This window comes from Candoia aspera, chromosome 11 (genome assembly GCF_035149785.1).
Source record: "Candoia aspera isolate rCanAsp1 chromosome 11, rCanAsp1.hap2, whole genome shotgun sequence".
NCBI classification, from domain to species: domain Eukaryota; kingdom Metazoa; phylum Chordata; class Lepidosauria; order Squamata; family Boidae; genus Candoia; species Candoia aspera.
The window spans coordinates 13,397,317-13,425,171 of NC_086163.1; the positions used below are offsets into that span (position 1 = coordinate 13,397,317).

Sequence of the window (27,855 nt, forward strand, 5' to 3'; positions counted from 1 at the left end):
AAGCAAGTTTAGTGCAAATGTGGCACTAAACATCAATCTGTGGGGCAGTGTACTAGCTTAAGCCTGGTTCAACCCATATCAGAAGCTACACACAACTTTACAAAGCCTTAATATAAGGGATAGATGGAAATCAAATCTTTGTAGGAGAAAACATTTGCCAAAATGCTTCTTGACAAGCTTACTCCAGCGGCCACAAATCACATATACTTTGGCCTCTCACCTTTGCCCCACCAATTAAGGTACCTACATGACTTGCTTCTCTTGTAGTGCTCCTAGAGGAACAGTTTGTGGCACAGGCTTAGCTGAGGATGAGCCATCTCCAGCTGCTGTGGAATCTGGCACCAGAAGACCGTTCAGGTCACCATTGTACGAACTGGACGTTCTCTGGTTTTCATTCACTGACCCTAAAAGATAGGTTGAATGGGGAAACAGAGAGAGAAACCAGTATTCATATTTACTTAGTCTTGTAACAGTGTTGTACATATTTTAAGTTAGCCAGTCTTCTTTTAGTGAATCACTGTGTACTGCTGACTTTTAACAGAAATGGTGGTATCTTTTCTAGAGCAGGGCAGACTTTAGATCTACCCATGGTAATTTTTAAAATCCCAGCAGCTTAATTTTGTGCAGGGGGAGGAGGAAGTGTCTTTCCATTCTTGCTGATTTTCTCCCCTTGACCAGGTCTTAGCATTAATAATTGAATGGGATAGAGTTCTTAATCTGGCTTTGATCTTGGAATCAGTCACCATTCCAGACGGTATCCAGTGCCAGATGTGATAGGCCACAGTAGTTGATTATCATGCTTCAGCATAACTAGTCTCACCTTTCCACTTGGCCAATAAAATGGCAATTTAAGGCAGAAGAAGCATTTGTTTTGAGCAGGCCAGTGAAGGAACTACTTATTCTGGTCTACTCGCTACCAATGAGACAAGTTCTCTTTTGAACTCCTACTTTCCTGCCCTGCCCCAATCCAGTCTTTTTTCACTGTGCCACCATCTGGAATGGCGATTCAACCTATCCTACTGGACAAGGAAAGAACAGGAGATTAAAAACCAGATCTGATCAAATGAAATTCATGCATCGTCAATCAAATTGGCCATGGTCTTTTAAAAAGCCACGAACCAGTTCCATTTCATGCATTCCCCAACTTTTCAAGGGCTTGCAAGACTCTCAAATGAAGTATATCAAGGTATCTGTATATTCACTTTGCTTATGTTTAAAGCAATTTACCTAAAACTCGTTTTAAAAAACCCTGGAATATAAAACCACAGGAATTCTCACAGAACACAGGAAGTATCAAAGCAACAGCCCATGTATTGTTATACTGCAGTTTTTATAAAGACAGCTGCACTCATTATTTATTACCGCTCTAGATGTTAAACAGCAAGTAAGGTTTGACAAAAGAGAATAAACACAGAGATGAGCTAGTGCATTCATTGCAATTATTCAAATGATGTATTTGTGGTCTATATTTATAGCTTTATACTACCAACCAGTGGTCAAAATAAATAAAATTATTGTTATTAACCACAGTGTGTTATGGAACAACACAAGTCAATTTCCATGCTGCTAAACATGGAAATTTACACCAAAAGAAAAGCTTAATGATGGGAACTTGACTATCAGGACGGATAAACAGCAACGTTTTAGCAATGTTTGCTTTAAAAAAAAAAGACACCACTTTTTAAAATGGCCTTTTAAAAAAGTGCAAATATCTCATGATTGGATTATTATTGAAACCAGTAATTCGAGTCAAAGAAGTGTCAATTATGTATCTAATCTCCACACTGAATCAGTGTCTCTGCATGAACCCTTAAATTTGGGTGGGGGGTGTCCATGCATGAAGCATGTTGTATGAATAGCTAAACAGGTTGGAGAGACAGATAGATGGAGTTAGTTTTAGGACCAAACAAGAACAAGAACCCAGATGGAAGGTTAACCCCTTAATTTGAGTGCAAGAAATGTGGGCCTTCTGATTTAATTGCCCACAATGAGTGGGGGAGGGGTGAGTAAGCCCCCTCCCTGTCCCTGTTAGGGCCACCTATCGTAATTGGATCAGGCTGGGTTTCCTTTTCCATGTGTGTTTGTGTACGTGTCTCATTTCCCACTTCTTTAGACTGCCTTATGATAACTCACTGGTGATATATAACTTTGCATGTTATTTTGCAATGATGAGAATGGGACAGGGCGGGCTGAAACAAGAAGAAACCCTGGCAGAAAAGAAAAAAAAAGACCAATGCAAAGAGTGATGCAAGGCTGGCTGGCTGGCTGGCTAGATAGGCTGTAAAAAATATCAGGAGTATAAATCATCACCTAGCTGTAAACTAGTAATGTTATAATAACGAACTTTTCATTGTTTTTTTAATCAGTATATGCTATTACTAAAATATGGTTTGAAAGGCAGATTTAAAAATATCTCTTTTTTCTCGTCTAAAATTGTGCTGCCTTAATTTTAATCAATCTATCCAGCCAGCCAAATGTTTGGTTTAAAAGAAAGGCATAATATACATTTTCACAAGTTACCAACAGATTCATTGTAATCTGTTGACTGGTATCCCTTCTATTAATCTCCAGACCCAGATTGCTTACTAGTGGGACATCACTATTTTAATTCCATAGAAAGGCTAAAACCTTTTTCATAACAGTCACAGAAGACTATGCATTCAAGAATGATGAAACCATTATACTAATGTAAACTGGCTTTAAAATGAATTACTGTCTTCTTCATTGCTACTGAAATTTTCCCAAACGCATTCATAGTAGCATTCATCAAAGATCTCCAAAATCATTCCTACTTAATCTTGATGAGCATGAACCTAGTGTGCATGTGAAGAAATGCCCTCCTTTGCTTCTCTGGAAGGCGAAGTGAGAAGCCTACATCAGCTACTAGAAATTAAGATGGCACATTTGCAACTTCCAGAAGAACAAATTTGGTCTTTCCTTAACAAAAGTATGTTTATTTGAAGGAACTAGGTAGAGATAAAAAGTGCTGAATTCTTACTGATAGTGAAGTATCAGGAAAGCCAGTTTGGTCTAGTGGTTAAGGCAATGGGCTAGAAACCTGGAGACTGTGAGTTCTAGTCCCGCCTAAGGCATGAAAGCTGGCTGGGTGACCCTGGGCCAGTCACTCCCTCTCAGACCCACTCACCTCACAGGGTTGTTGTTGTGGGGAAAAGAGGAGGAGGAAGGGGTATTGGGTATGTTCGCCGCCTTGAGTTATTTATAAAAATAATAAAAGCGGGATAGAAAATAAATAAATAAATAAGAAAGAAGTAAGAAAGACGCTCTGGGAACAGCAGACATACAAATAAAGTAAATACATAAAAGCACAAAATTGAGTTAATTTTTACTGGTAGTCCTATGACTGGATTTTTGACACTAGGAGACATGAATATTAATGACTACCAGTAACTCATGCAGAAATACAAAAACTAATTGCACAACAAAAATTAATAAAGCTCCTAGTGCAGATTTAGTTCCTCCAGAATTCTTAGAGATAAATACATCATGATTGGGCTTCAGTGTTAGCCCCACTCTTCACTGCTATAAATTCCTCCATAATAATCCCTAAAAACTGGCTCAATTCAATTACTCTTCTAATATATAAGAAAGGAGACAAGATCCTGCCAACTACTATCCAATTAGTCTTTCTGTAATGAGTAAACTCTATGCTAGATTCCTCTGCCACAAATTACAGGACTGGATGTACTCTGAGAACATTATAGTGCCAGAACAGGCTGGTTTTAGGGACAGACATTCCACAATAAATCAGTGCCTAATATTACAACATTTGGCAGAAGAATACTAAAAACTTTCAAATGGAGCTTTTTTTGCTGCCCTTATTGACTTAAAGGCGGCTTTTGACTCCGTTCTTCCAGAAAAACTTTGGAGGAAACTAGCCAATTTATTGATTGATCATTGTCTGCTTAATATGATTATTCAGTTACACTGCAATACCACTACGCAGGTTAAAGGAACTAATTTTGGAGATGTAACAGAGCCTATCCCCACTCATAAAGGGTTAAGCAAGGATGTATATTAGCCCCCCTATTGTTTAACCTTTACATTAATGATGTGGTGATAGTTTTTGCCAATTTAGACCTCCATCCTCCATCCCTCTCTCATTATCCAATATAAATTCTCCTGTATGTGGATGATGAAGCCATCCTTTCAGTTTCAAAAATTGGGTTCCATAGAGGTTTTAAGGAACTTTCAAAGTACTGTGCTAAATAATGTTTTGAAATAAACTACCAAAAAACTAAAGTTTTGGTCTTTTCCAGAAGATGCTCTGATAATGCATCAGGCTAGACAATTAACGACAGACCCATCGAGCAGGTGAAATCATTTAAATATCTAGGTATTTACTTTCAACCTTCTACATGCTGGGGTCATCAAATAAGACAGTGAGTTATCAAAGTTCAAAAAGTATCTCTAGCGATTAACAAATTTGCTAGTTGGTGGGGGAACAACTTTGTCCCCGAAGCAATTAAATTATTCAAGGCCAAAGTCCTTGGCATGATGCTGTACGGATCTCAGATGTGTATTTACAAAAACTTCTCAATCCTTGAACGAATACAAACAAAATTCTTAAAATCAATAGCACATATTCCTTACTCGAATTCTAATGCCGTCACCAGATTAGAGATAGGCTGCATCTCAGTTGAGGCCCGGGCAAGATTCTGGGCAAAATAAATCATTTGGGAACCTCATTGGTACATCTCATTCCATATGACATACATCAGTCTACTCCAAGAAAACAAATAGACCATGATCTGAGACAATATGGACTGTCAATACCAGCCCTACTTGCTTTGGGCCTAGAAAAAACCATGGTAGAACTTAGGTAGAAGGCATGGGATTTAGACATTCAGGGAGACAGAGCCAAAGTTTTCCATCTCCCTTACAGACAAATTGCTCTTTCCCCTTGGACACTTCCCAATTGCTTCTATAAGATTCTGTACACCCATATAGAAGGGTCTTCTTCCTAGCACCTAAAGATGCTCTTCCTACTAAGGTGGCAGCTGGTCGATATGCCAACCTTCCATATGAAGACTATGTATTTGGTCAAACACCGAGGCTGAGTCTATTTCACACATCCTTCTAAAGTGCCCACTGTACTCTCATTGGCAATCTAATACACCCTCACTTGAGCCTCATAGACTCCATTCATGAAGAGGAGATTGAGGTATTCTTACTAAGTGACCAATACCTGGGTCTTCTGAAGGCAGTAGCAAAATTGTTATCTATAGTCTTAGCTTATAGAAACTGTTTGGTACCTCCAATGAATTGCTAATTTTATAGGGTTTCTTCCTCTTATTTATGTATGTATTATTATGTATGTAAGTATTAATGGTGTATTGTATTTTAAATTTTGTGACTTGGTCTTGGACTGTAAATAAACAAACAAACAACCATTCAAAGAAATGAAAGAAGCTGCAATGCTTTGGGAGACAGGGCCAAGAGAGGCTGCCTAGGGAATGGTTAGATAAGAGACAGCATAGCCCGCAGCTGGGTATTGGGCGGGCCAAGAGGCTCAGAAGTGACCCTCCCTATTTTCTCAGGCTGTATAGGAGACAAGAGAGAACTGTACTTTCAGACTTGCAAGACTGTTAATGTAGCTTTGCAATAAAGTAGAATTGGCTCATCTGGTTGTGTTTCTTGTCTGGTCTACCTAGTAAGGCTGACAGCCTGCTAAGTTAGGGGTTTATTGCTGAGAAACCTAAGTGGATATGCTCAATGGCTGACTGCCTGATTACAGAGCCAATTCGAACAGCTTGGTTAACCAGATGTTGTCTACAATACTTGGCTTCTAAACAGCTTTTCAAGCATCAGCATTAGAGGTATCAGTCTCCACCCCACTGCAAGGGGGAAAGAAGGAGAAAGCCTCAAGAACCCAAAACAGCCAAAGCCAAGCTGATGACCTGCTTTACCTAGAGCAGTGTTTCTCAACCTTAGACATTTTAAGATGCACGGACTGTGACTCCCAGAATTCCCCAGCATGCTGGCTGAGGATTCTTGGAGTTGAAGTCCAGACATCTTAAAAGAACCACGTTTGAGAAATACTGATCTACAGGATTGGGTAAACTCAAAAAACTGATGTTGGGGAAAATAATAAAACAGAAAAAAAAAGCATTACATCTATCAAAGAAACCTGAACACTGTACACTGTATTCTGTGTATAACCCCAAGCCTTTGCCTCAGCCTGCCCGCCACCCGGGGCCCTTCAGATGGACCAGTGGCGAGGAGAGAAGCGGCAGCCCGACGCCCCTGCTGGGCGCCGGGTTGGGGAGAGACTGCTTCTCTCCCCTCGCTCTCTCCGGAGAGCACCACCGCCTCGGCGTCGCCCGGGCGGCAGAGCCGGGAGGAAGGGACTCCAGGCCGGGCACCCGCGCTGCCCTCCACCCCCGAAGCGAGGCGGCCCCGCCAAGCAACAGACCCCGCCCGAAGTTCCGCAGGGCCACCGCCCGAGACCCCCGCCGCGTCTCACCGCCCGGCCGATCCAGCTTGAGGATGTCGCGCAGGTGCTGGGTCGCGTCCTCGATATCGATGCTAGCGGAGGCCATCGGGCCCCGCCAAGGCCGAAGCCACCTCTCACTCCGCCTGCCGCCCAGTCAGGCCGAGCCCGACTCGCCGCCCCCACTTCCGCTTCCGGTCCGTTGGCCTTCTCTTCCCGTCGGAAACGGCACCCCGGCGGCGGGATTCCAGCGTCTCAGAAGGTACTTATTAGAAAGCGGTTCAAGGGGTGGAACGGCTGTGTAGAGGAGGGGGCGAAGGGGAAGCGCGTTGTTCACCCCCCCGGGCATTACATAGCTGGGGTTTGAGCCCTAAAAAGCGACAGAAGACGTATTCCTGTTGGTGAGCGAGCCATGCTTTGAATGTAGGGAGGCGTCCTTTTGAAAAAGCGGGACGAGGGTCGAAAGCTGCCTCGTTCTCTGATTGCGGGCATGCCTTTGGGTTCCATCAAACGAACATACAGATGTTAGACAGACAAACATACATACATACGAGGCTGTGAGTTCTAAACTGATTACGGAGTAAGCAACCAAGTATAGTGATTCTTACTTCTAAACATGCCCAGGGTTGCCCCGTAAACTTTTAAGAAGCCTGTAGAAGTTCTGCTGCTTAAGGAGCTGTGTGTTAAGCAGCCACCCTTCACGCACCATTTCAGTGATGCGATACCTCTCATTAGACTAGAAAACATTCTACCTTTTCTTTCTGCATAGAAAAAAGGCATATAAATACAGGCATATTTGATCACTGCAGATGAGTATCTGCCATCTTTTTACAAGTCCAAAGCCTGTTAAAAACTCTATGAAAATAAAAGGAGACACTTCCATACACTGTACTTACATGCAGCTTCTCCCGTAGAAAGGGAGAGCCAATAGCCTCAGGTAGACCTAAAGCCAGTCCCAGCAATCAAGAATCTGTATTACAGACAGGTATCGGTCGGCAAGAATGAGAAACGTGCTGCAATGCAGTTCTGCGTTAACCTGAAGTGTTATGTTCTTATAGAAGGATTAGCTTTGTCACATGTATCTACAAGTCTTGCAACAAATACAGTAATGTTTCCTATGATAAACTTTTCTTCAAGGTAGTCTGACACAAGGGCTGTGTGAAATACTGAAAGCTGACCACATTCATTTCTGTGCACTTCTTGCAAGTGTGGAAGGTTGCAAAGAAACTGCTTAGGAACACACATCGCTGTTTGAGTTGAATTCAATCTAGAATGGTGATATGCTGTATTGTGGAAAAGTATAGTACAGTCCGAAGTAGGACTGTACAATACTTGCCCATAACATCCTAGTTCAGACACATTTCCTTCCACCTTTCCACTGGGAAAGGTGGAAGGAAAAAGACGACAACCAGCAGCAAGGTGGATAGACTCAATTACAGTGGCAATGAAGGCACTGTTGGAAGAGCTGAAGGACCAAGTTAGGGAGATCATGATGGAGAAAATCTATCTATGCAGTTGCTAAGAGTCAACAACTTGATAGTACAAAATCAATCAATCGTACAGTGCTTCGTATATACATAGCCTAAGAACCAGTCCTTTGCAGAGCTAAGACTTTCTGGTAGTTTGCTTGGTGAAATATAAGCCAAGACCAGGTGCCAGTTAGAGCAGAAAATACAAAACTAGATTGATTCTCTACACATTCATGATCTCTTAACTGAATCTCTGCCTGGGCAGACTCAAATCTGCCATATGTAGTAAAAAAAAGATCCTAAAAGAAATGCTGTCCTGGAGACTGCCCAGATGCAGGAATGAAGATACCGTCTTCACCTACTTCTGATTGGTTCTAATGCATTATCAGCACATTAAAAGGATCACAAGCCAAATTAAATTTTTAGTGTATGATACATGTAAGAGGTGCTAAATTTTAGTATAATATAGTTTACTTTATTAAAAATTGCAACATATGTAACATGAAAACTGGCAGAGTCGAGGAAACATTTTAACTTGAAATAGTTTTCTACTAATCTATAAATTGCTTAAAGAACTATAAAGAATTGTTTCTTTGGCTGACAAGCACCTTTTGGCCCTACAAAATTCAGAGAGGATAATTTGAAAACAATTTTATTTTAGAGCAATTATCTCTTGCTGTGTATCAACTCGTCAGGGTTGAGCAAATTATAAAGTTGAAAAGGTGGGCAAAAAGGGGTGTACCCCTTGTTAACAAATGAACCGTGATAGTTTACGTAAATGCAGCCCCCTTCTTTTATCCCTAGAAAAAGGATTAGTTGTAAGATTATGGCTCCAGAGCAGATCTTGCCCAAAAATTCAGCCACTGCCAATTAATATGGTACATCTGGCCACCTGTCCATGGTCATTGCTTCAGTATAGCAATATAGCACCAGCATATCTTTTCCTTCATTTTCATTGTTTCTTAAATTTCTAAGCTTAGCCTTACAAAGAAGAGTGTTTATTAAAGAATCTTTATTAGTACATTTGCCACAGGTACAATCTTAAACAAGCCAAGGTTATACAGCCCATAACGGAATAGGTAGAGAACCTTACTCCACAAAATTTCAGCACATTTATTGGTAAAACTAGTGATGCTCTGCAAACCAAGCTTCACAATATCAAAGTCTGCTTTCTTCACCATGTACATCAAGTATCTGTTATTAAGCAGTGTGTAAACTCAGCAGTTCTTGAATGCAATTTCTTTTAAACTGTCAACTGATGCCAAATTGAACAGTATAGTAGCAAAGTTTTGGAGCATTTTTGTATCAAAGTGAAAAAAGGGGAGAGGAATTCTAGGGCTTATGACTTACCCATCAGGGCCTTGAAAACCTGCTTCTGTTACATGCCCAGAATTATAAAAACAGATATAATGCACCTGGTGGGCCACAAAATACAGTAGATGGGTTGTTAGCGTGGTGAGTCACATCTACACAGATCTGTTCTACACATATCCCAACAGAATATCACTTTCAGCATTTTTATAGAAAGAACTTAACACTGTTTATTTAATGAGCAGTTTAATAGCCTTAATCTATTTACATGTCATCTATATTCCCAGACCAAAAATTTTATTATCCTTTCTTGGAGCGACTAATAATGTCTTTAGGGTATTTGTTGCCCTTCTAGCATGCAATTATAAGGCAGAAATCGTTTAGATGAACTTTCTTTCCTCCAGTTTGAACCAGGGAAGAACGCAGCCTGTTCTTGCTCTCAGAATGACTGTCTCCAACTGCAAATCTTACATTCACTTAGGGAAGGGATAGTTCTTAATAGAATGCCATGTGCTAGTAATAGGAAGCTGAAGCAGCCACAGTTCACTGCATGTGGAAAAATAGTCACTTCTTCCTTATGGATGACAAAAGGCATTCCTCCTCTGCTTAACTAAAATGAGTAATGCCTCTTCAGGCAAAATATGTTCCTATGAATGCACAGTCAAGGAATTTTTCTAAGGCATTTTGTTTATGTATGGCTATTACATACTGCTCCATTAAGGCATATACAATATCCAACCCAAAACATGATACCATGCAATCCTTCTAAACATTCACTAGTCATACTGAATAAGATGATGCTATCTGAGATACCTAAATCAGCTGCAAATATCAACTTTTCCCCATCGCTAATTCTGCATAAAGAGAGTACTTCTCTCCCTGTCACCTGCTTTGAAGGCTCCAGTATTGGAAACAAATTCCACCAACATCACTAGTTCTCACTTAAACCTGTATGCAGGTACTAAGAAAGATGCTAACTTTTAAGACCCACTGCCGCAGACTGATTATTCTCAACTGAGGTCCTTGTAATGAAGCAGCTACGCTGATGGCACATATCCACTTAAAGGATTAGAATATGAGCTGTCACTTCCCAGAAGTAATGGCTGGTTGGGGATGCCAGTAGTCTTCTAGGTATAAAAACCACGCAACCCCCCCCCCCAAAAAAAGAGGTAGAAGGATCAGTGCCAGAATCCAGAGCAGTGAAGCCTAAAATGATGCTTAGGAGAGTTAGGACATTCAGAAGCTTTTTAAAATTGTGATAAGCTTCAAAATGCATTCCTTTAAAAAAAAAATTCAGTTGGTGTGTACAACAACCATTTCTTAATAGGCAAGGGCCTGAATTAACAAATTCAAGCTCAGTTCTTCCAAAATTGAACAGCAATAATTAGAACTGCATTTTTTTTGTTTTGTTTTGCTACTTATTAGCATTTGGAACTAGACAGCGTTAGCTTGACTGCCAGCACACCTTGCAACTTGCTTAAGTTTAGAAAGTAGAAAAATAGTCTCGGAATGGCATAAGGCCTGTGGATTCAAGATTGCCCAGCTCATATTAAGCACCTGGATGAACAATCTGGCTATTTTGAAGATACATTCCTTCTCCGTAGCTTTTGAGTTTATCAGCTTTGCAGCAAACAGTACTTCAAAACGTTTTAAAATACTGACCCAATTTAACCATTAAAATGGTGCTACTGGTGGCATCTGGCTGTTTTTTATTGCAACCAGAATACAGCAGACACTCAGGACATCAAAATAAGCCACAGACAATCATAGAATGGGATGTGGTTCCACTGGTCTGGACCAAGGTAACAGCTCATTTTGAAACTGATGTCTGAAGATGCTGAATGCTATACTGACTCAGCTTTTGAATATCAAAAGTAGAATGATAGAAAGATGCCAACCAGGAAAGATTAATGTGGAGAAACAAGCCTGAAAATAAGCACATGCGCATTGTTGCTCTTCTGCACAGTCTTTTATCTATATCTGTGTAACAGAATGGAAAAAAATGATTTGAGGTTCAGTATAATAAACTGATGTACATGTAGTTAATATAAATCCATGTTATGATTTTCAGGGAGAAGAAAGATTTCCTGTTTCAGGTTTGAAGCCATTATCCAGCAACAAATTCACGTAAGCTTTCGAACAAAAGCAAACGGTAGCACAAAGCATACAAGGAGATTTAAGGACTTTAAACTTATGTCCAGCCACATATTCCCAAAGCTAAGAATTCAGACACAGAGTTGGAAATACAAGACTCTCCATTTACAGACTGAACGTTCAACAATTTAAACTGTTAAGAAAATCACATGGTTTTATTGTATAATGTAGCACTGAAACATGTGAACAAAAAAAAAAAAAATCAATTATCTGAGCTGGCTTCAGGCTGGCTATTCTTTAATATCCTTTTGTTTCTTTGGGTTATTAGAGAAACTTGTCAGTACAGAAACAGAACCTTTTGTATTATGGATTCTTTCCGAGGCATGCTGGTATAACATACCCTTCCTTTGTCAAATGCAGCTAAGTCTAACTTCCAAACATCATGCACAAGGAACTCTTCTAGTGACACAACATAAAACTCTTCGGAAGGGTATGTCACAAGTCTTGCTTGCTTGCCATGGTGTGCAGATTTGTGTATGATATTTGGAATGTTCCATGGGTGTGATTAATATTTGTAAGAAGGAGAGGAGAAAAAAAAAAGACAGGTGCCTCAGGGATGCCATTTCAACCATAGTTGTGCAACGCTAGCCTGAACATGTCATTGGTGCAAACCCAAGCATCATTGATGTTCTTTAATAGAAATATCTGGTGGAATCCGATAACAGGATCTTCATCAGCCTGCAAAGACAAATTAAAAATAAAAATTTAGATGTTTTTGAGCAACACAAAATTCCTACAACTGGTGTCAAATTTCATGCATACTTCTTGCCTTATCAGCAATTTCTTTTTTACAGAAGCTAAGATTTGTCATTTTATCTCTGTGCAAGACCACAACATGCATTTTTAGTCATGATAATGCAGAATGTCATGAATAATTAAATACTGCTGGAAACTTAAGTGCAGTTCCTGACTGCTATAGTAATAACTCAACCTTCCCCAACTTAGTGTTCTCCAGATGACAGCTCCCAAAATTCTCAGCCAGGATAGCCAAAGCCAGTTGCCATCCTGACACATCTGGAGGGCACCAGGCTGTGGAAGCCTCAATAAGTGCTGCCCTCCAGGTAAAAGCTGTACTTATACGTACCTACACTTCTTTATATTTTAAAAAGTGCCTTAAAATAGTCAGAGGAAGGCCTATATTTATGTGAGAATGTAAGCTTAAATCTGGATAATGAAGTAAAGTTTCACTTTCAGTTAAAAAATATGGAAGACTTCTTTCTGATCCTGAGGTATGATATTTTTATGACCACCTAAGGTGGAAGTATTGTCTTCTCATATGGTCATCACAGAAATAAACTCCATATACTGCCTTTGTTTCTATCAAACATAATACTTTTGGTTTCACAGTATCACCAAACAAGCAAAACCTTGATTTACTTGGAATGTGATACAATGGACATCACATGTAATGGACCAAATTTCAGTCTAGACCAGTGTTTCCCAACCTGTGTGGACTTCAACTCCCAGAATTCCCCAGCCAGCCATATGGCCAACCACGTGTGGTTGGGGAATTCCCAGTTGTTGAGTTGAAATCCACACACCTTAAAGTTCCCAAGGTTGAGAAACACTGATCTAGATCATTTGTGTAATGATGTCATCACACAAATAACGTAAATCACTGTAATAATCTACTTTCCAATATAACAGACATTTTTGAACAATGGACATTCCCCCAATTAGTCTGTTAAAACAAGGTTACACTATAGCTGTTATTAAAAAGCTGAGGTACATGACATTACAAGACTAAGGCTGTGTTTGCAGATTGTACTAACTCTTATGCCCGTGTGCTTTGTAAACCCAGTCATTGCATATAAACCATATTTGTGGCTTAGTAAAGTATAAATTCAACCAACTGCGACCTGTTCAATTAATTATGGTTAAAGAAACTGTGGCTTAGCACAACAGGTCAACTAGATCTACATGTTAAATATTCTTTGGTAAAGATAAGAAGGAACCATGCCTATGGCCAGTGTGTTGTACAGCAATTGGCAGTCACAGTAACCCAAACTAATTTGCATCCTGGAACAGAAAAAAGGAACCTCTGTGCTGGTTTGAGAAAATCTTCAACTCCAAAAAAAATATAGAGGGCCAGATCTACAGTCTGAGACAATCCTTACAATTGCATGCCTATTCATGTCATGTACACACTCACAGAACTTCACTTCCTGAGACAAAACCTAAGAAGCAGCTTCACAGAAACATATTGATATTTCAGCGTTCCCAGCTAGCATACCATGTTGGCTGGGAATAGCAGTCCAATATATTTGGATAGTACCAGGTTAGGGAAAGCCAACACAGAACCATGGAGGAGGGATATAAGATTGTTTCCTAACAATCAGTCCTTTTGCAATCAAAAATTTACTTGTTTCTCTCACCACCCAAACTGGGGGAGTGCAGAGCAGCACATGGTCATGTAGATTCCAAGATCCTTTCTACCATTGCATTTTGAAAATACCAGGCCAAATCCATTCTTTAAGCCCACCTTTTCTGTGATGCCTTTTGTCTAATCCTTTAATCCTCCTTAAACTTGAGAGAAAGCACAGTGGGTACAATTGTGTTTGCCCACTCTTGTTTGTTTTTACTTCCTTTGGCATCCCCTTCCCCATCACTGCAGTAATTTACCAAGTCTAAGCTTCTTGCAGCTGAGACAACTTCCTATTTATGAACTGCATGCTCACAATGGATTAAGCTGTAACCTGCCCACAGCCCTGATTGTCTCCCTAATGTAGGACACAAGTTGCACAGAGGCACCTACAGGCATGAATGCAGACAGTTTTCAGACATAACAAGGCAAGCATTCATTGTGTGCCACTCAAATGTTCCAAAGTTCTAAGCAGTTCTATATCCAAGAAGTGTTAAGCAAGCAACTGACTGGTATTAAAACACTAAATTAACTATTTGGCAGCTGGTTCTGCAGAGAAAACTTCACTGCTCATTTCAGGAGTCATAAACCTGAAGCAATCAATACTGTCATACTGCAACCCTCCCTGGATAACACACAAGCAATGTTCATGCTGTTGCGAGATCAAGTGGGGCACAGGAACAAGCAGAATGCTTCTTACTCAGCGAGGGGCAGCGAAGATCAGAGTATGAGGCGGCAGAAGGCTAAACATTGTGGAGTGCTAGCCTGAAGACTTCATTGGTGCATACCCAGGCACCTTGTAAGTTTTTCAACAAAAAGGTCTGATGGAAACCTAGAATTTGGTCATCATCTGCCTGAGCAGGACAGGAGAAAAATTGTTACTAAGTATTATGATCTGAAAATATCAAATGCCAGTATCTTGGCAAAATTCTGTCAGGATTCTATTTATGGCACTTGCGTGGGATATGCCAAAATGGACTTTACTAACATCTGCAGGGTTTTCTGCCCTTACTGAATATTCAAAAGGAGCAGCATTGTGAGGAGGCAGCAGGGGCAAAATAAAACCCTAAGACACAACAGAGCTCGGTATGACTCGTAATAGCTAGTTACAAGCTGCACTCTCCCATTAATTGTTTGTTATTAAGGGCAAATGAATCATGCTATTTTATTAGGCACAAGTCTTGGAAATGCTTACAAAAAGTAACTTCTCTTCAGATAACCCAAACCTTTAAAAAAAGAATGGTCCCAGCTATAAAGTTTAGAGCAGATTTTAGGTTTGTTTGTTTGTAGTATTGATCTGCCTGAATCCAAGTAGACTCTACAGGCATTAAAAATAGTTTATAACATACAATGTAACAACAATAATCCTAGTGGGAAACCAAAATTAAGATTAGCACTAAGAGCTCCACATACAACAATTATCAAAGGCCTTCCAGACTAGTAAAAGTTTTACCGATTTCTGGAAGTCCATGAGAGCGGAGGTCACCCTCTCTTCAGGGAGAAGCTGCTCCAAAGGAGCTGCTCCAAAGAAGGCCTACCATTATCCTCCCTCATGCCACATCTCCCCACAAGAGGGGGACCTTCAGCAGGCATTCTCTGGTCATCCCAACCAGATGGGCAGAATCTATTTGGGAAAACCAGTCTTTTAAATACCCAGGTCCTCAAAACATATACAGGTAGTCCTTGCTTACCGACTGCCTTGTTTAATGACCATTCAAAGTTACAACGGCTGTTAAAAAAAAAAGTTTTGTGACCAATCCTCGCATTTACTGTACAATTGTTGCAGTGTCCCCTGGACACATGATTACCATTTGTGTGCTTCACAACCAGCTTCCAACAAGCAGATTTAATGGAGAACGTGGAAGTAAAATTGCAAGTCACAGTCACGTGATGTCTCACCTAACGACCACAGTGACTCACTTAACCAAATGGGAAGTGACACTGTAAGCCCATTGTGGTCACATGATTTTCTGCTTAGCAACTGCGGCGCTTAGCGACAGAGTTGCCAGTCCCAATTGTAGTCACTAAGCGAAGACTACCTGTAAGGTTTTAAAGACAGCAACCAGCACCTTGAATAGCACTCAAGAGCAAACTGGCAACTAATGCAGCTGCTGTAGCACTGGTGTGACATGGCCATATCACAACTGTCCAAACAGCACATAGGCTGCTACATTTTGTACCAGCCAAAGCTTCTGAATGGTCTTCCAGGGCAGCCTCATGTCAAGTGAACTGTAGTCCAACCAAGAGAAGATATGAGGATGAGCGATGAAGCTGTTACTTACTGAGCCAACTTAATGATCCTCTCAGCCCAATACTGTCTGTGTGTCTGGCAGACACTTTTAAAATCTTGTCCCATTCCTTCTACATGAGGCCTTAAACACAGATTGAATCTGGAGCTTCTGACAAAAACGTGTATGTTTTTATCATAGTAAAAGCAGAACCATATTAATTCTATCAATGGATAAAGGGTTTTAAAAAGTACTGAAAAGGCAAGGTTCTTTTTAATGCTTGCAACAGTACCACATTCATAACAAATTTCTTATCCAGTTTAGTCTGTTGCAGCAAATATAAACTAATAGCTGAGTCACTATTTTTGCTTTTACATTCCTATAGCAGGGAGGCCTTCCCAATCATAGGTAATCCTCTAAGTGGATCACAGATGCAATGAGACAATTTGAACATATGTAGCAAATTCTTTGGGGCCTTTTAGTCCTGAATGCCTGTTTTCCATGATCTGCATATGGGTCAACATGTTTTTCCTGTGACCCACTACTTCTTCAAGCAATAAAAGCTTATATTCTAAGATCCATGTAATCAGGCAACAAAGGAAGGAAGTCCAACACCTACTGATAAATGTCTATGTAATCTACAGTAGGTTACCAATAGTCTTCAATTCCCAGATGCTTAAAACGGCAGTATGTAAATCTATGTTGTTAAGAGTTCCCAACCTGTAATAGCTCACATATGAATTTGCACTTGCAGATTCAAGCAATTCCACCGTATGGCTTGTTGGATTCAGTGTGTGTCCTCCTTACCTACCACTTTGCATTAGGCTTGTTTCTAGTGTGTAATATGCTGTGCCCCATTTTAGGTTGTTCAACATCCTTAGGTTATTGGGAATCATCTCAACTCTGCCTGATCTGTCACCATGGGATAACAGGACTCTTTGCATGTAGCTTCATTAAGAGACTCCCATTTAAGTTCTTCAAAGAGTATCAGAATTGTTTGCAAATAGTTCTGGCCCTGCTTTTCAATTGGTCGCAATAAAAAGATTAATTACTTTGGTTCCTTCCTACCAGACACTATAGACAGCTTTTGCACCCTGTTCTAAATGTGCTCTAATTGTATGTTTGTTATTTATTTATTATCCCACCTTTGTTATTTTATAAATAACTCAAGGCGGTGGGCATACCTAATATTCCCTCCTCCTCCTATTTTCCCCATAACAGCAACCCTGTGAGGTGAGTTGGGCTGAGAGTGTGTGACTGGCCCAAGGTCACCCACCAGGCTTTCATGCCTAAGGCGGGACTAGAACTCTCAGACTCCTGGTTTCTAGCCCAGCACCTTAACCACTAGACCAAACTGGCTATGTTATAAATAGAGGAAGAGAAATTACGATAATTGCTAAGAAGAACCACTGTCATTTAATAGTTGGGTTTGTGCATTCAGCTTTATTGACCTGATCAAAAGTGGACTGGCTCATCTGTGATGCTGTCTTGAGACATTAAGGCTAGCTATCAAAGTTCTACTAGGTCATTATAAGCAAGCTGTGGAGTTGAACAGATTCTTGACTAGTACTCTAAATCACCATTTCCAACCAGGGTGACCTCCAGAAGTCTCACAATACTGGCTGAAGAACTGGAAACTGAAATTCACCCATCTGGATAGCACCCAGATTAGGAAAGGCTGTTTAAATATTTCTTCCATGCAACCCAAGGCTGAAAACAGACTTACTTTAAGTTGTCCAACTACCATACTGAGTATACAGCTGTCCGGAGTAGGCTGATGATCTTGGGATGTAATGCTGTGCTGTATTTTCTGAAAAGGAAGGCTCTGAAAGAGAGGGAGAAACACAGAAGGGTCTACAGGTGGTCCTCATTTAACGACCACTCATTCAGTGACCATTCAAACTGACCACAATGCTGAATGAGTGGTACTTACAAACAGTCCTCATACTTATATCGGTCAAAGCATTCCCACGGTCATGGGATCACCATTTGTGACCTTCTTTGCCAGCTTCCTACAAGCAAAGTCAGTGGGGAAGCTGGCAGGAGGTTGCAAATGGTGGCCACATGATGTCCTTACTTAACAACCTGTGGTGATTCACTTAATGACAGCAACAGGAAGGGCCAGAATGGTCATGCAACATCATGCTTTGCAACCACATCACTTAGCAATGGAAATTCCAGTCCCAATTACTGCCATTAAGTGAGGACTACCTGTACTTGAAATTCAGAAACTCATGGGGTAAAATGGCACTCGTTCACCTCCTGGGAAAGACTCTATCCAAATCTGTGGTGGATTCTCCTTTGTACATTTTAAATAAAAAACCTAAGTGATGATAGCATGCCATGAAAAAACAGTGCTCACTTACAGGAGAGTAGATTTTGATGAAAACGTTAGGTTACTACATCCAGAAGAAAAGATCAATTAAGACAAGAGTAGGTAGGCCATGGCCTGCATGCAGCCCCATCCCAAAAATGTCCTGTGAAAATCTGGCAGTAATATAATAAACTATAGTGGAGCAATTTCCATCCATCTTCTAAGTTTTGGGTCATTTTTCAAGATGGGAATGAGACCAATTCACCTCTGGGAGGCCTTGTGCTTTCTTTCATGGCCCCCATGTCTCAAATGTTGTCAACACAACTTAAGCAGTGAAGTATATTAGGAATCAAGTCCTTGTTTCAGAAATATTAGAAATCTGGCTGACAAACACCGAGGTCACATGATAGGTAAACCATTCTTAAGCCGTTGAAGTCAATGGGTTTAAGGGAAAGCTTTCTACTATTTTGTACACGGAGACTATAGCAGCATGTCAGAAGTCCCTTGTTTAAGCTTTGGAAAGCACACTGTAATGAATGTAGAAAATTCAAAATCCTGCAATTCAACTAAACCATATTTTGCTTAAAACAACATATGAAAGGTATATAAGCCAACAGTGTTCATCAGACTTCATAATTTTGCTGCTCATGGCAAATGTTTGCACCTTTCTGCCAAGTGACCAATCCTCTTCCCAACCCAGACTTTCACCTGTTCTGCTAATTCCTACAGCATGCCTGTAAACAATGTAAGCAAGCATTTTCAAATAGGCTGGCATGACTCCCAAAATTCTCAACCAATGTGGGCACTGGGGAAAGACGAAGTAATATGTCTCCGGGTAGGCCAGGTGTTGTTTGAATAAGATGTTAAAAAAGATGTTAGTGAAACCCTGATGGCAGAAATCTTCAAACAGATCTGAACCATGAAAGGGGTGGGAACTATATTATGTTGGGAGTATACACAAAGGAGTCTACAAAAAGTTTAAAATACATCCCCCCACCCCCCAAAAAAGCCTGGAAGCTGACTTGCAAAGTGACATTTATTTCACTGTACAGGTCAGGCACGTTCTAGAGTATGGGGAGGGGGATGTCTTATGTATGCTCAGGCTGAACATCAGGACTACAACATAGCAGAAACTTACTGAGAGTTTTTCAACAATAGCTGCTTTGCCCTGAAATTGTAGTCCTTCCCATGTAAGGCATGAGGCATCTATCTGAAACAACAATCAAAAAAGATACTCGTTTGCTTATTGAAAGAAATATTTTGTTTTGTATACTACCAATAGCAATAGTTAGGAAGATAAATTATGTACTTATTTTGTGTTTTTTGTGGTTTCATATTGTTGTTAACTGCCCAGAGTCACTTGTTTAAGCCACATAAACTGAATGAAAGAATAAATATCCTAGCACTACTAATATAAAAGGTACATATAGCCAATAGGTTTATAAATATTCAAGCATACTGCACGGTGAAACTGATGAGGCTGCACATCGTGATTTTTTCTCCTTTTTCATATGTTATTTAGAGGACAAAGATCTGACTAGAGGATATTTTTTTATTTTAGAATAGGCCTATAAATGGTAGTCCTGACAGGTGGAAGTACCTAGCCAACCTTGGCTACCTTGAAAAGCTAAGCAGGATTCGATTTGTTTAGTATTTGGAAAGGAATCTACCAGAAAACCTCAGGAATATAGGCCAGATTTGGAGGTAAAAGGAAAGGAAAGGAAAAAAAAAAAGGCAATGACAAACCACATCTGTACTGTTGCTAAAATAATTAAATAGATTACTCCACATTGTTACCAAGAGTCCAAACTGACTCAAGATAATCTTTACATTTTAGATAAATAATATAGGCCACATATTAGTGACAAAGAGTGATCACAATTATGCTTCTTGAGATTATATTAGCCATCAGACACTCCTAAACAACATTTTGAGGGTGCCAGCATTTTTGACCCCAGGGGAAGGTGGAGGTAAATGAGCAACGGTTCACAATAAAAACATCTGTTTCAGAGTTACTTACATATATTGCTCCTAACTGAGTCCTGTCTGTATCAAATAACTGATAGTAGTGCTGTACAAAGCTGGAACCAATCTGTTCCCAAATAGGCTTGTCCCCCATTCTGAATTCTCAGCTGCAGCCAGCAACTGAAAATAAAAGAAAAACACAGTGACTAAGGATATTTGGCTTTATCATGGATAGGTTGATGAAACCACTTGACCTAGTGTACAGCTGTTGTAAAAAGAAGACAAATTCCATGTAGGGGAACATAATGAAAAGAATCAAATGTTACATTGTCACCATCAATCTATAATGTGACCAAACTTAGAATACTGTTGACAGTTCTAGTCACGCCATCTAAAAAAAAGTTACTGAAGAGCTGGAAAGAATGTGAATATACAACCAAAACAATCTAGGGACTCCAGAAACTCCTCAGTGTGAGGTTATAACGGCTGATAACAGAGGATATAACAGAGATGCATAAAATTACCTGGGTGAAAAAACTGTGTCAAGAGAAACATTTCACCCTTTTCCATAATATCAGACGTTAGGGTTCACCAACGTGGCCAAATACTGGAAGATTCAGAACAATAAGAAGGACAGTACTTTACACAGCATATAATTAAATTATGGGTTTTGGAATTAAGAAAATGTAGTGACAATTATCAGCCTAAATGGTTTTAAAAGGGAAAATGAACAAATGGAGAAGATTAAAGCTATCAAAGACTGCTATTTGTACAGGGTATTATTCCCAATTTCAGACGATTTATATCCATACATCTGAGTATTGTATCTACGGAAAAGTTTTTTTTTATAGGCATTGTTGCAATGAAGCAACCAGATTATTGCTATTAAGCAAACGGTAATGAGCTGCTTCTTATGCCATAACCAAAAGGAACTTCATTTCTGAAAGCACTAATAGAACAAGGCCTCTGCATAATAGCAATACCATCTTACAAGCATGTTTGGTCAGTACCGACCAAGAATTAGATCTCAAAATCTGGGGTTAAATTACACTGAATGTAATGCTTTTACATTACAACCCCTCAGATTTTTAGCTATATTAAAACAGCCATGCAATTTCCCACTCACTCAAAACATGCAAAATTCACACTTCCTTGTAAATGGCCTATCGGCTCACACTTGAAACCAAAGTATACTTAAGTCAGTGTTTCCCGACCTTGGCAACTTCGTGATTGTGGACTTTAACTTCTAGAATTCTTAGCAATGGCCATGCTGGTTGTGGAATTTGGGGAATTGAAGTCCACACACCTTAAAGTTGCTGAGAATGGGAAACACTGATCTAAGTCAGGGTTTCTCAACCAGGGTGCCATGGCACCCTAGGGTTCTGAGAGAGGTGTTCCCTGAGAGATCACAATGTATTTAAAAAACTATTTCAAATTTGGGCAACTTCACATTAAAGAGGTAGGTTTCATTCTTTATTTTTAATTTAAGAACACTGTTCATGCATACACACAGGCCTACATGTGAAACGAATATAATAATCTTGTAACTTCTGGCCTGTATTTCAGCTTGAATGTGCAGGGGTTCCCCAAGGCCTGAAAAACATTTCAAGGGTTCCTCCAGGGTCAAAAGGTTGAGCAAGGTGAATCTAAGTATTTTTCCTGAACAATTTCTCTACCAATAGTGAACACTGCTGTGAGAACATAGTAGTGTGAGCTATTCTATGTCTTCTGTCCTACTAAAATACATGGACGCATAAATTTTTGCTTCCTCTGATAGGTAATCAAAATACTTTATTTTATGCTTCTCTCTTTTTTTATGCTAGAAAGTATAAAAGAAAAAAGTGCACTGGATACTGACCAACTTGATACTGAAGACAAGGGGAAAACAAACATTTATGCCGCATATTTGTATGGTATTTCTCTACTTCTATCTACTCAATACAGAGTAAATCATTAATGGAACTGAGTGTGTTGCAGTTAGCATAAATGAAATATGGAATGGCATTTGATTGGACGAAAACACTTTCATCAACCTGATGGGTCAATTACTTTTAAAGCAAGTGTGTTTAATAAACAGTGGTGGTTAATGCCAATTACAAAAAATAGGTTCAACTAATTTTTCCCCCCTTAAATGGTAAACTAAGCTTCCTTGTGAACCACAGCAAAGCTATGTAATTATGTTATAAGCAGGGCACTAAAGCTATGAAGTAAACCTAGTAAAGAGCAACATGGAAAATAATTCCCCATAGAAGATCCTAAGAAAGTCTTCCTGATTAGCATGCAGGAAAAATGGCCTCAGATTTCCTGAAACTGCTAGTCATGTTACCAAGTTAAAAAAAAAAAAAGATTAGGGGGTCAATTATTCTTCATAACCATTCAGGAAGCAGTTAGATAGCTCTAATGGTGACAAATGTTTGAAGCAGAAAAGAACAAGGTAAAAGAAAGAGACTGATGAGAGCTCAGAACAGATAGCTTAATCTGTCCAATGTTTTGCAACAGTACACACAGCTTGACTTGCACATTCATTTAATCTGGGATTAATGTGACCATGGAAACGTGGTCAGACAGTTGAGAAGGGTTTGCAGATTCTGGATAGCTGACTGTTCTTTAAAATGCTGGGTAGCCAGCATAAAGTATCAGTGGGGTTCTCCTACTTTGACACTGATGTTTCTAATTTAATGTAACATTACCTGTTTAGAAACAATTCAGCAGTGAAAGGAAGGCAGAACAGATCCGCAAAACTGACCTAGAGTGGCAAACTTTTCCAAGAGTACACAAAAGTTATAAATGGACATACAAGAAGATTCTATCCCATGGGGGAAAAAAAGTGCATGCCAGTCCCTCTAGATTTTTTGACAAACTGAAGCCCATGACCAAGGTGTAAGTTACACATCTCTTCAGAGTGATTACGCTTTGTTCTAGAACGAGATTCCCTAATAAATCTGCAATTCTAAGAAAAGTATATACACTTGCAATACATCTGTCAATTTTCCTTTCTCTATGGAGGATTGCCAAATAGTCTGAAGACATTTTAGCTGATTTTTGGTAACCCACTAACTTGTTAACATAGGGTTAGGTTATTTTTTTTGTAGACTTTGATTCTAACTTTTTGTTGTTTGCTTGAAGCCTGCTGGACAAGAAAAAATGGTTCCGAGTAAGTATTAAATATCTATAACTGCTAAATTTCTTTAATTTCAGCTTTTAAGTGACAATTTGGTCAGCCTCTAAAGACAAGGGTCAGTTAGCTTTAACAATTTTCCCCAGAAGCAGGTTTGTTCTAATGCAGGTCCTATTACTATAGCAATAAAATTCCCTGAATCCTATAAAGTGGTAGCCCCAATGTTCTAGTTCACAACCAAGAAGGTTCCTACAAGATATTTCTTTAAAAGTTATGTAGGGAAGGAACTGACAGTCTTCAAAGGAAAAGCTCACAAAGGAGATTATACTTTCTATATTAGGTACTAGCTTTTGAGCTTGTGCAGTCTATTCTGTTTTTCTACCAGAATCCTGAAATTCATCAATTGGAATTAGATGCAAAGTACTATCTGGGGTAAAGCCAGATGCAAAATCTTGGGGGGAGAGAGACAATTGCTTACTGCACTCCTGAACCAATGAACAGAAGCAATCTGTATATAAACAACAGGGATTCTAGCTAGCTGAACACCAACCAGGGTTTGGGCTTGAGCCAGCACTTCTGAAAACAGCTTCACTTGACCAGCAAATTGGACCACAATTCAGACTACATTAAAGACCATCAGATTAAAAAAAAAAAGAAGTTACCTCTCTCCTACTGATTGGTCTCAAGTTTTAAGATGCTGTGGTTTTTAATTTTTTTTCAACAGAATGGAATTTGCAAAACAGGTGAGTATATCCTGAAGGGAACAGGTGTATACATCCAAGAATAGGAGCTGTTTTAGAAACCACATAACTGTGTTCTGATTTTTTTTTTTAAAAAGAGGACTGTATTACAGGTAGTCCTCACTTAACGACCACAATTGGGAATGGATTTTCAGTTGCTAAGTGAATCAGTCATTAAGTGAATCTGACTCAATTTTACGATCTGTTTGTGGTGGTCATTAAGCAAATCACATGGTTGTTAAGCAAATCACGCAGTTCCCCATTGATTGTGCTTGCTAGAAGCCGGCTGGGAATGTTGAAAATGGCGATCACGTGACCACAGGATGCTGCAACAGTCATAAATGTGAACCAGTTGCCAAGTGCCCAAAACATGATCACGTGACCACAGGGATGCTACGACAGCCGTAAGCATGAGGACCAGCCGTAAGTCAGTTTTTCAGCACCGTCATAAGTCTGTACTGTCACTAAACAAATGGTTGTTAAGCAAGGACTACCTGTATATGACACTTACAAGCCATTGTTGCTACATCTTTCGTGATCAAGTCCACTCTATTTTGGAGTGACAGGCAGAAGGGGGGGGGTTGGGTGTAAGGGGAAGGTTATAATTCTTATTATTTAATGAAAACGTATATATTATTGCGGTATAAGCTTGCCAGAATACAGAAATACAAATTCAGAGATTTTACAATTCCATTCTATTCTGATTTTTTTATAAAAGTAAATGCGATGTAATCAGTCAGACCTTCCAACAGATACCAGCCTATCTTCTGTTCACCTACACTTAGGCCTTACTGGTCTTTCCAACGTACGTACGGTACCTCTGCCTAGAATTGCCAGAGTTTTCTATATCTCTTGCTGCCATCTGGATTTTTTGCTATCCATATCTGGGAGCCTTATATTTCCTGCTCTGTTACCATCTTGTAAAAGTAGACAAGCATAGCTATATATTTGCTCAGACTTTGCCAACCTGGTGGTATCTTTATATATTGCGGCAACTTCTGAGATCCTCATCCAGCATAATAGCTATACTTATAGGGGAAGCCCGGAGTTATAACTGATCCATTCAGAAGGCATCCAATTGCAAAAGACTATTAGCCACCAAACTGTTTGGCATCTGACTTGCATTACTATTGATCATCTAACATTTATAGACACCTAAGGTTTCTTATGTTTTAAATCCCTCACATTAAGAGTCTGCATATATTTACTTGTCCCTGCTTGACTATCTTTGGCACTTCTCAAAGCCTAGGATTCTAAAATACAGTATTGATGATTCTAAGTTGCCTATGAAATGGCGTAAGGCCACACACACACACACACACACACTCTTGGTGACCTCACTGCCCTCATTCATTTACACCAGCATATTTCCATGAAATTTAGTACAGCAGCTCAATTTCACAACTTTGATGCAGGTTTTTTGACACCTTAGCTACACTCTTACTGTTCAGTCATTGGTAAGTTTAAACACTTTTATAGATACTCCAACATCACATTATTTTCCATTAAGAAAATTATTCATGAGGTCATTTGTAATTTATCTTTGGATCATATCAAGAAAGAAACAGTGAAGAACTTCGGTAAGATATAGCTTGATACCAGTGTTCTTCAAACTTGGCAACCTTAAGATGTGTGGACTTCAACTCCCAGAATTCCCCAGGCTCTAGGAGTCGAAGTCCACACATCTTAAAATCGCCAAGTTTGAAAAACACATATATACCCATTTGAAAAGGGCCGAAAAGAAAAACTATTCTACGTTTAAAAAAGGGAATCGCTTTGCTGAGAGGAAAAGCACGCTGATCCACTGAGATCAACAGCACGGGACACCCATCGACCACGTGCACCGTTTACATCAGTCATTACCTTAAAAAAACAGTAAAAGCCTTGCGGGTGTGGCCTTTCACCCTGTCCAATTCCTCTATGCTGAATTCTCAAAAGAAGCCGTCGCAAAATAAAGGAGAAATAAAAAAGGAAAAAGAAATCTTCTTCACCCAAGCCCAGGGACTTTCAAATCGCGCGCCTGCGGTGAACCCCAAAAGCACGTGGCGAAGAAAACCTCCGCCAATGCCCACAGGGGCACCAGCCTGGCCATCCACAAGTGCATTCCCGCACGCGGGAAGTCCGGGTTTTGAGCATGGGGAAGGAGAAGAGCTGCCCTGGCTGGAAGGGAATATGCCCCTTAATCACCCGGAGGCGAGGAGGTACGGAAGAGTTGCGGCGCATCCACGGCGCACCGACACGCCCTTTTCCTGGCCCTTCCCTACCCTGAGGGAGGCTGGGGGAGAGGGGACAGCGCCCAGGTGCAGGCCCAGGGTCGGGGCCTCTGCAAAGCCGGTCGCCTCTGCTCCTGCGGCTTCCTCTCCTCCGCCCCTCCCGCCTCAGGCGCCCCGCGGCCCCCGCTCTGCAGCTCCTTACCAGGCTGATGGCGATGGCGGCGGCGACGAGCGCAGCCCGAAGCCCCCGAGCGCAGCCTCACCGTCTCTCGCCGCTTCGCCCTCCCCTTCCGGCCACGCCCCCTCGGCTGTCTGGCGGGCGCGCATCTTCGTGTCGCAGGCCTGCTGGGAAGGCGAGTTTCCTCGCGAGCCCTTCCCGTTCAGCGTTCCGCTGAAAAAGCGCGGGCACTACAGCTCCCAGCAAGCACTGCGCGGGGAGGCTCCCAACCCGAAGGGGCTTGGAAAGGGAGTTAGCTGCAAAAAGGCGAAGGAGGGGTTGGGAATGTGATTGACTGTTTGTTTGTTTATTTATTTATGGGCATGATGAAAGTTGTAGCCCAACTCATCAGGAGGGCGCCAGGCTGGCTTTGAGAAAGTCCAGCTTAGAATCTCCCGGTAGAAAGGATCAAAGAATTAGCAAGTATCTGAACATTTCTGGCCGGAATTATTTATTTATTTATTTTTCAAATTTTGCCACCGCCCATCTCCCCCGAAGAGAGACTCTTCCTGCCTATGCTATTTGAGGCTGCTTTCATTGATCTCCACCGATAATTGTAGCCTTGTATTCTAAAACAAAGTTCTAGAAGGCTACCGCAACTATGACTATTTCTGCCTTGGAAAAGGATTGAAACAAAAGTGATCTGGTTAGGGCAGCATCCTGTCCCACAAACTCACCATGTTTAACCACTGCGTGATTAGTTGGCTTTGCAAGCCTGAAAAAGTACTATTGAGAAAGGCAGGGTTTGTTTGAGAGCCAGTTTGGTCTAGTGGTTAAGGTGCTGGGCTAGAACTCAGGAGACAGTGAGTTCTAGTCCCGCCTTAGGCATGAAAGCCGGCTGGGTGACCTTGGGCCGGTCACTCTCTCTCAGCCCAATTCACCTCACAGGGTTGTTGTTGTGGGGAAAATAGGAGGAGGGAGGAGTATTTGGTATGTTTGCTGCCTTGAGTTGTTATAAAAATAATAAAGGTGGGATAAAAATAAAATTAATTAAAGCCATGGATAAGTATGGAATGTGAACAGCCTCCCCAGTGATATCTTTATTAAACTATCTTACCTAAGCACCAGAAAATCACAGGTAAAAACTTTTGCGTTCTTCAGAACTTTTCATCACTTAGAATGTGAGCCTTAGCCAGCCTGTTGCACTCAAGATGCATTTGCACTTCATCTTTCAGAACCCTCAGCATGGTCTCTGTCATGCTGGCAAAGAATTCTATCAACTGTAGTCCTAAGATACCATGAAGACGAGCAGTTGGGGGAGGCTGGATCACGTGCTAGATGATGCAAAGAGAACAGGAAAAGGCCAGTGTTAA

The 27,855-nt window shown here is 40.5% G+C and overlaps 2 protein-coding genes across 4 annotated transcripts in view; both read right to left on the reverse strand.

Annotated features, from left to right (window-relative positions):
* The window catches only part of EDC4 (enhancer of mRNA decapping 4), a 33,662-nt gene extending 27,025 nt beyond the window's left edge, over nucleotides 1-6,637 (reverse strand). Inside the window, exons 1-2 of one of the 3 annotated variants that reach the window (XM_063313168.1) lie at nucleotides 6,485-6,634; nucleotides 248-398 (exon numbers count right to left, since the gene is read on the reverse strand). In XM_063313168.1, the coding sequence (XP_063169238.1) occupies nucleotides 248-398; nucleotides 6,485-6,560 (227 nt within the window). In that variant the 5' untranslated portion in view covers nucleotides 6,561-6,634. Of the gene's footprint in view, nucleotides 1-247; nucleotides 405-6,484 lie in introns of all 3 variants that reach the window. The other 2 variants (XM_063313167.1, XM_063313169.1) reach the window with 2 other exon arrangements.
* Nucleotides 6,638-8,917: 2,280 nt separating this feature from the next.
* Nucleotides 8,918-26,643, reverse strand: NUTF2 (nuclear transport factor 2). Its single transcript, XM_063312688.1, has 5 exons — nucleotides 26,528-26,643; nucleotides 20,310-20,434; nucleotides 19,428-19,499; nucleotides 17,702-17,800; nucleotides 8,918-12,063 (listed from the first exon to the last, which is right to left on the reverse strand). The coding sequence occupies exons 2-5, from the start codon at nucleotides 20,406-20,408 to the stop codon at nucleotides 11,950-11,952; spliced, it is 384 nt and encodes a 127-aa protein (XP_063168758.1). The 5' UTR covers nucleotides 20,409-20,434; nucleotides 26,528-26,643; the 3' UTR covers nucleotides 8,918-11,949.
* Between the last annotated feature and the right edge of the window lie 1,212 nt (nucleotides 26,644-27,855).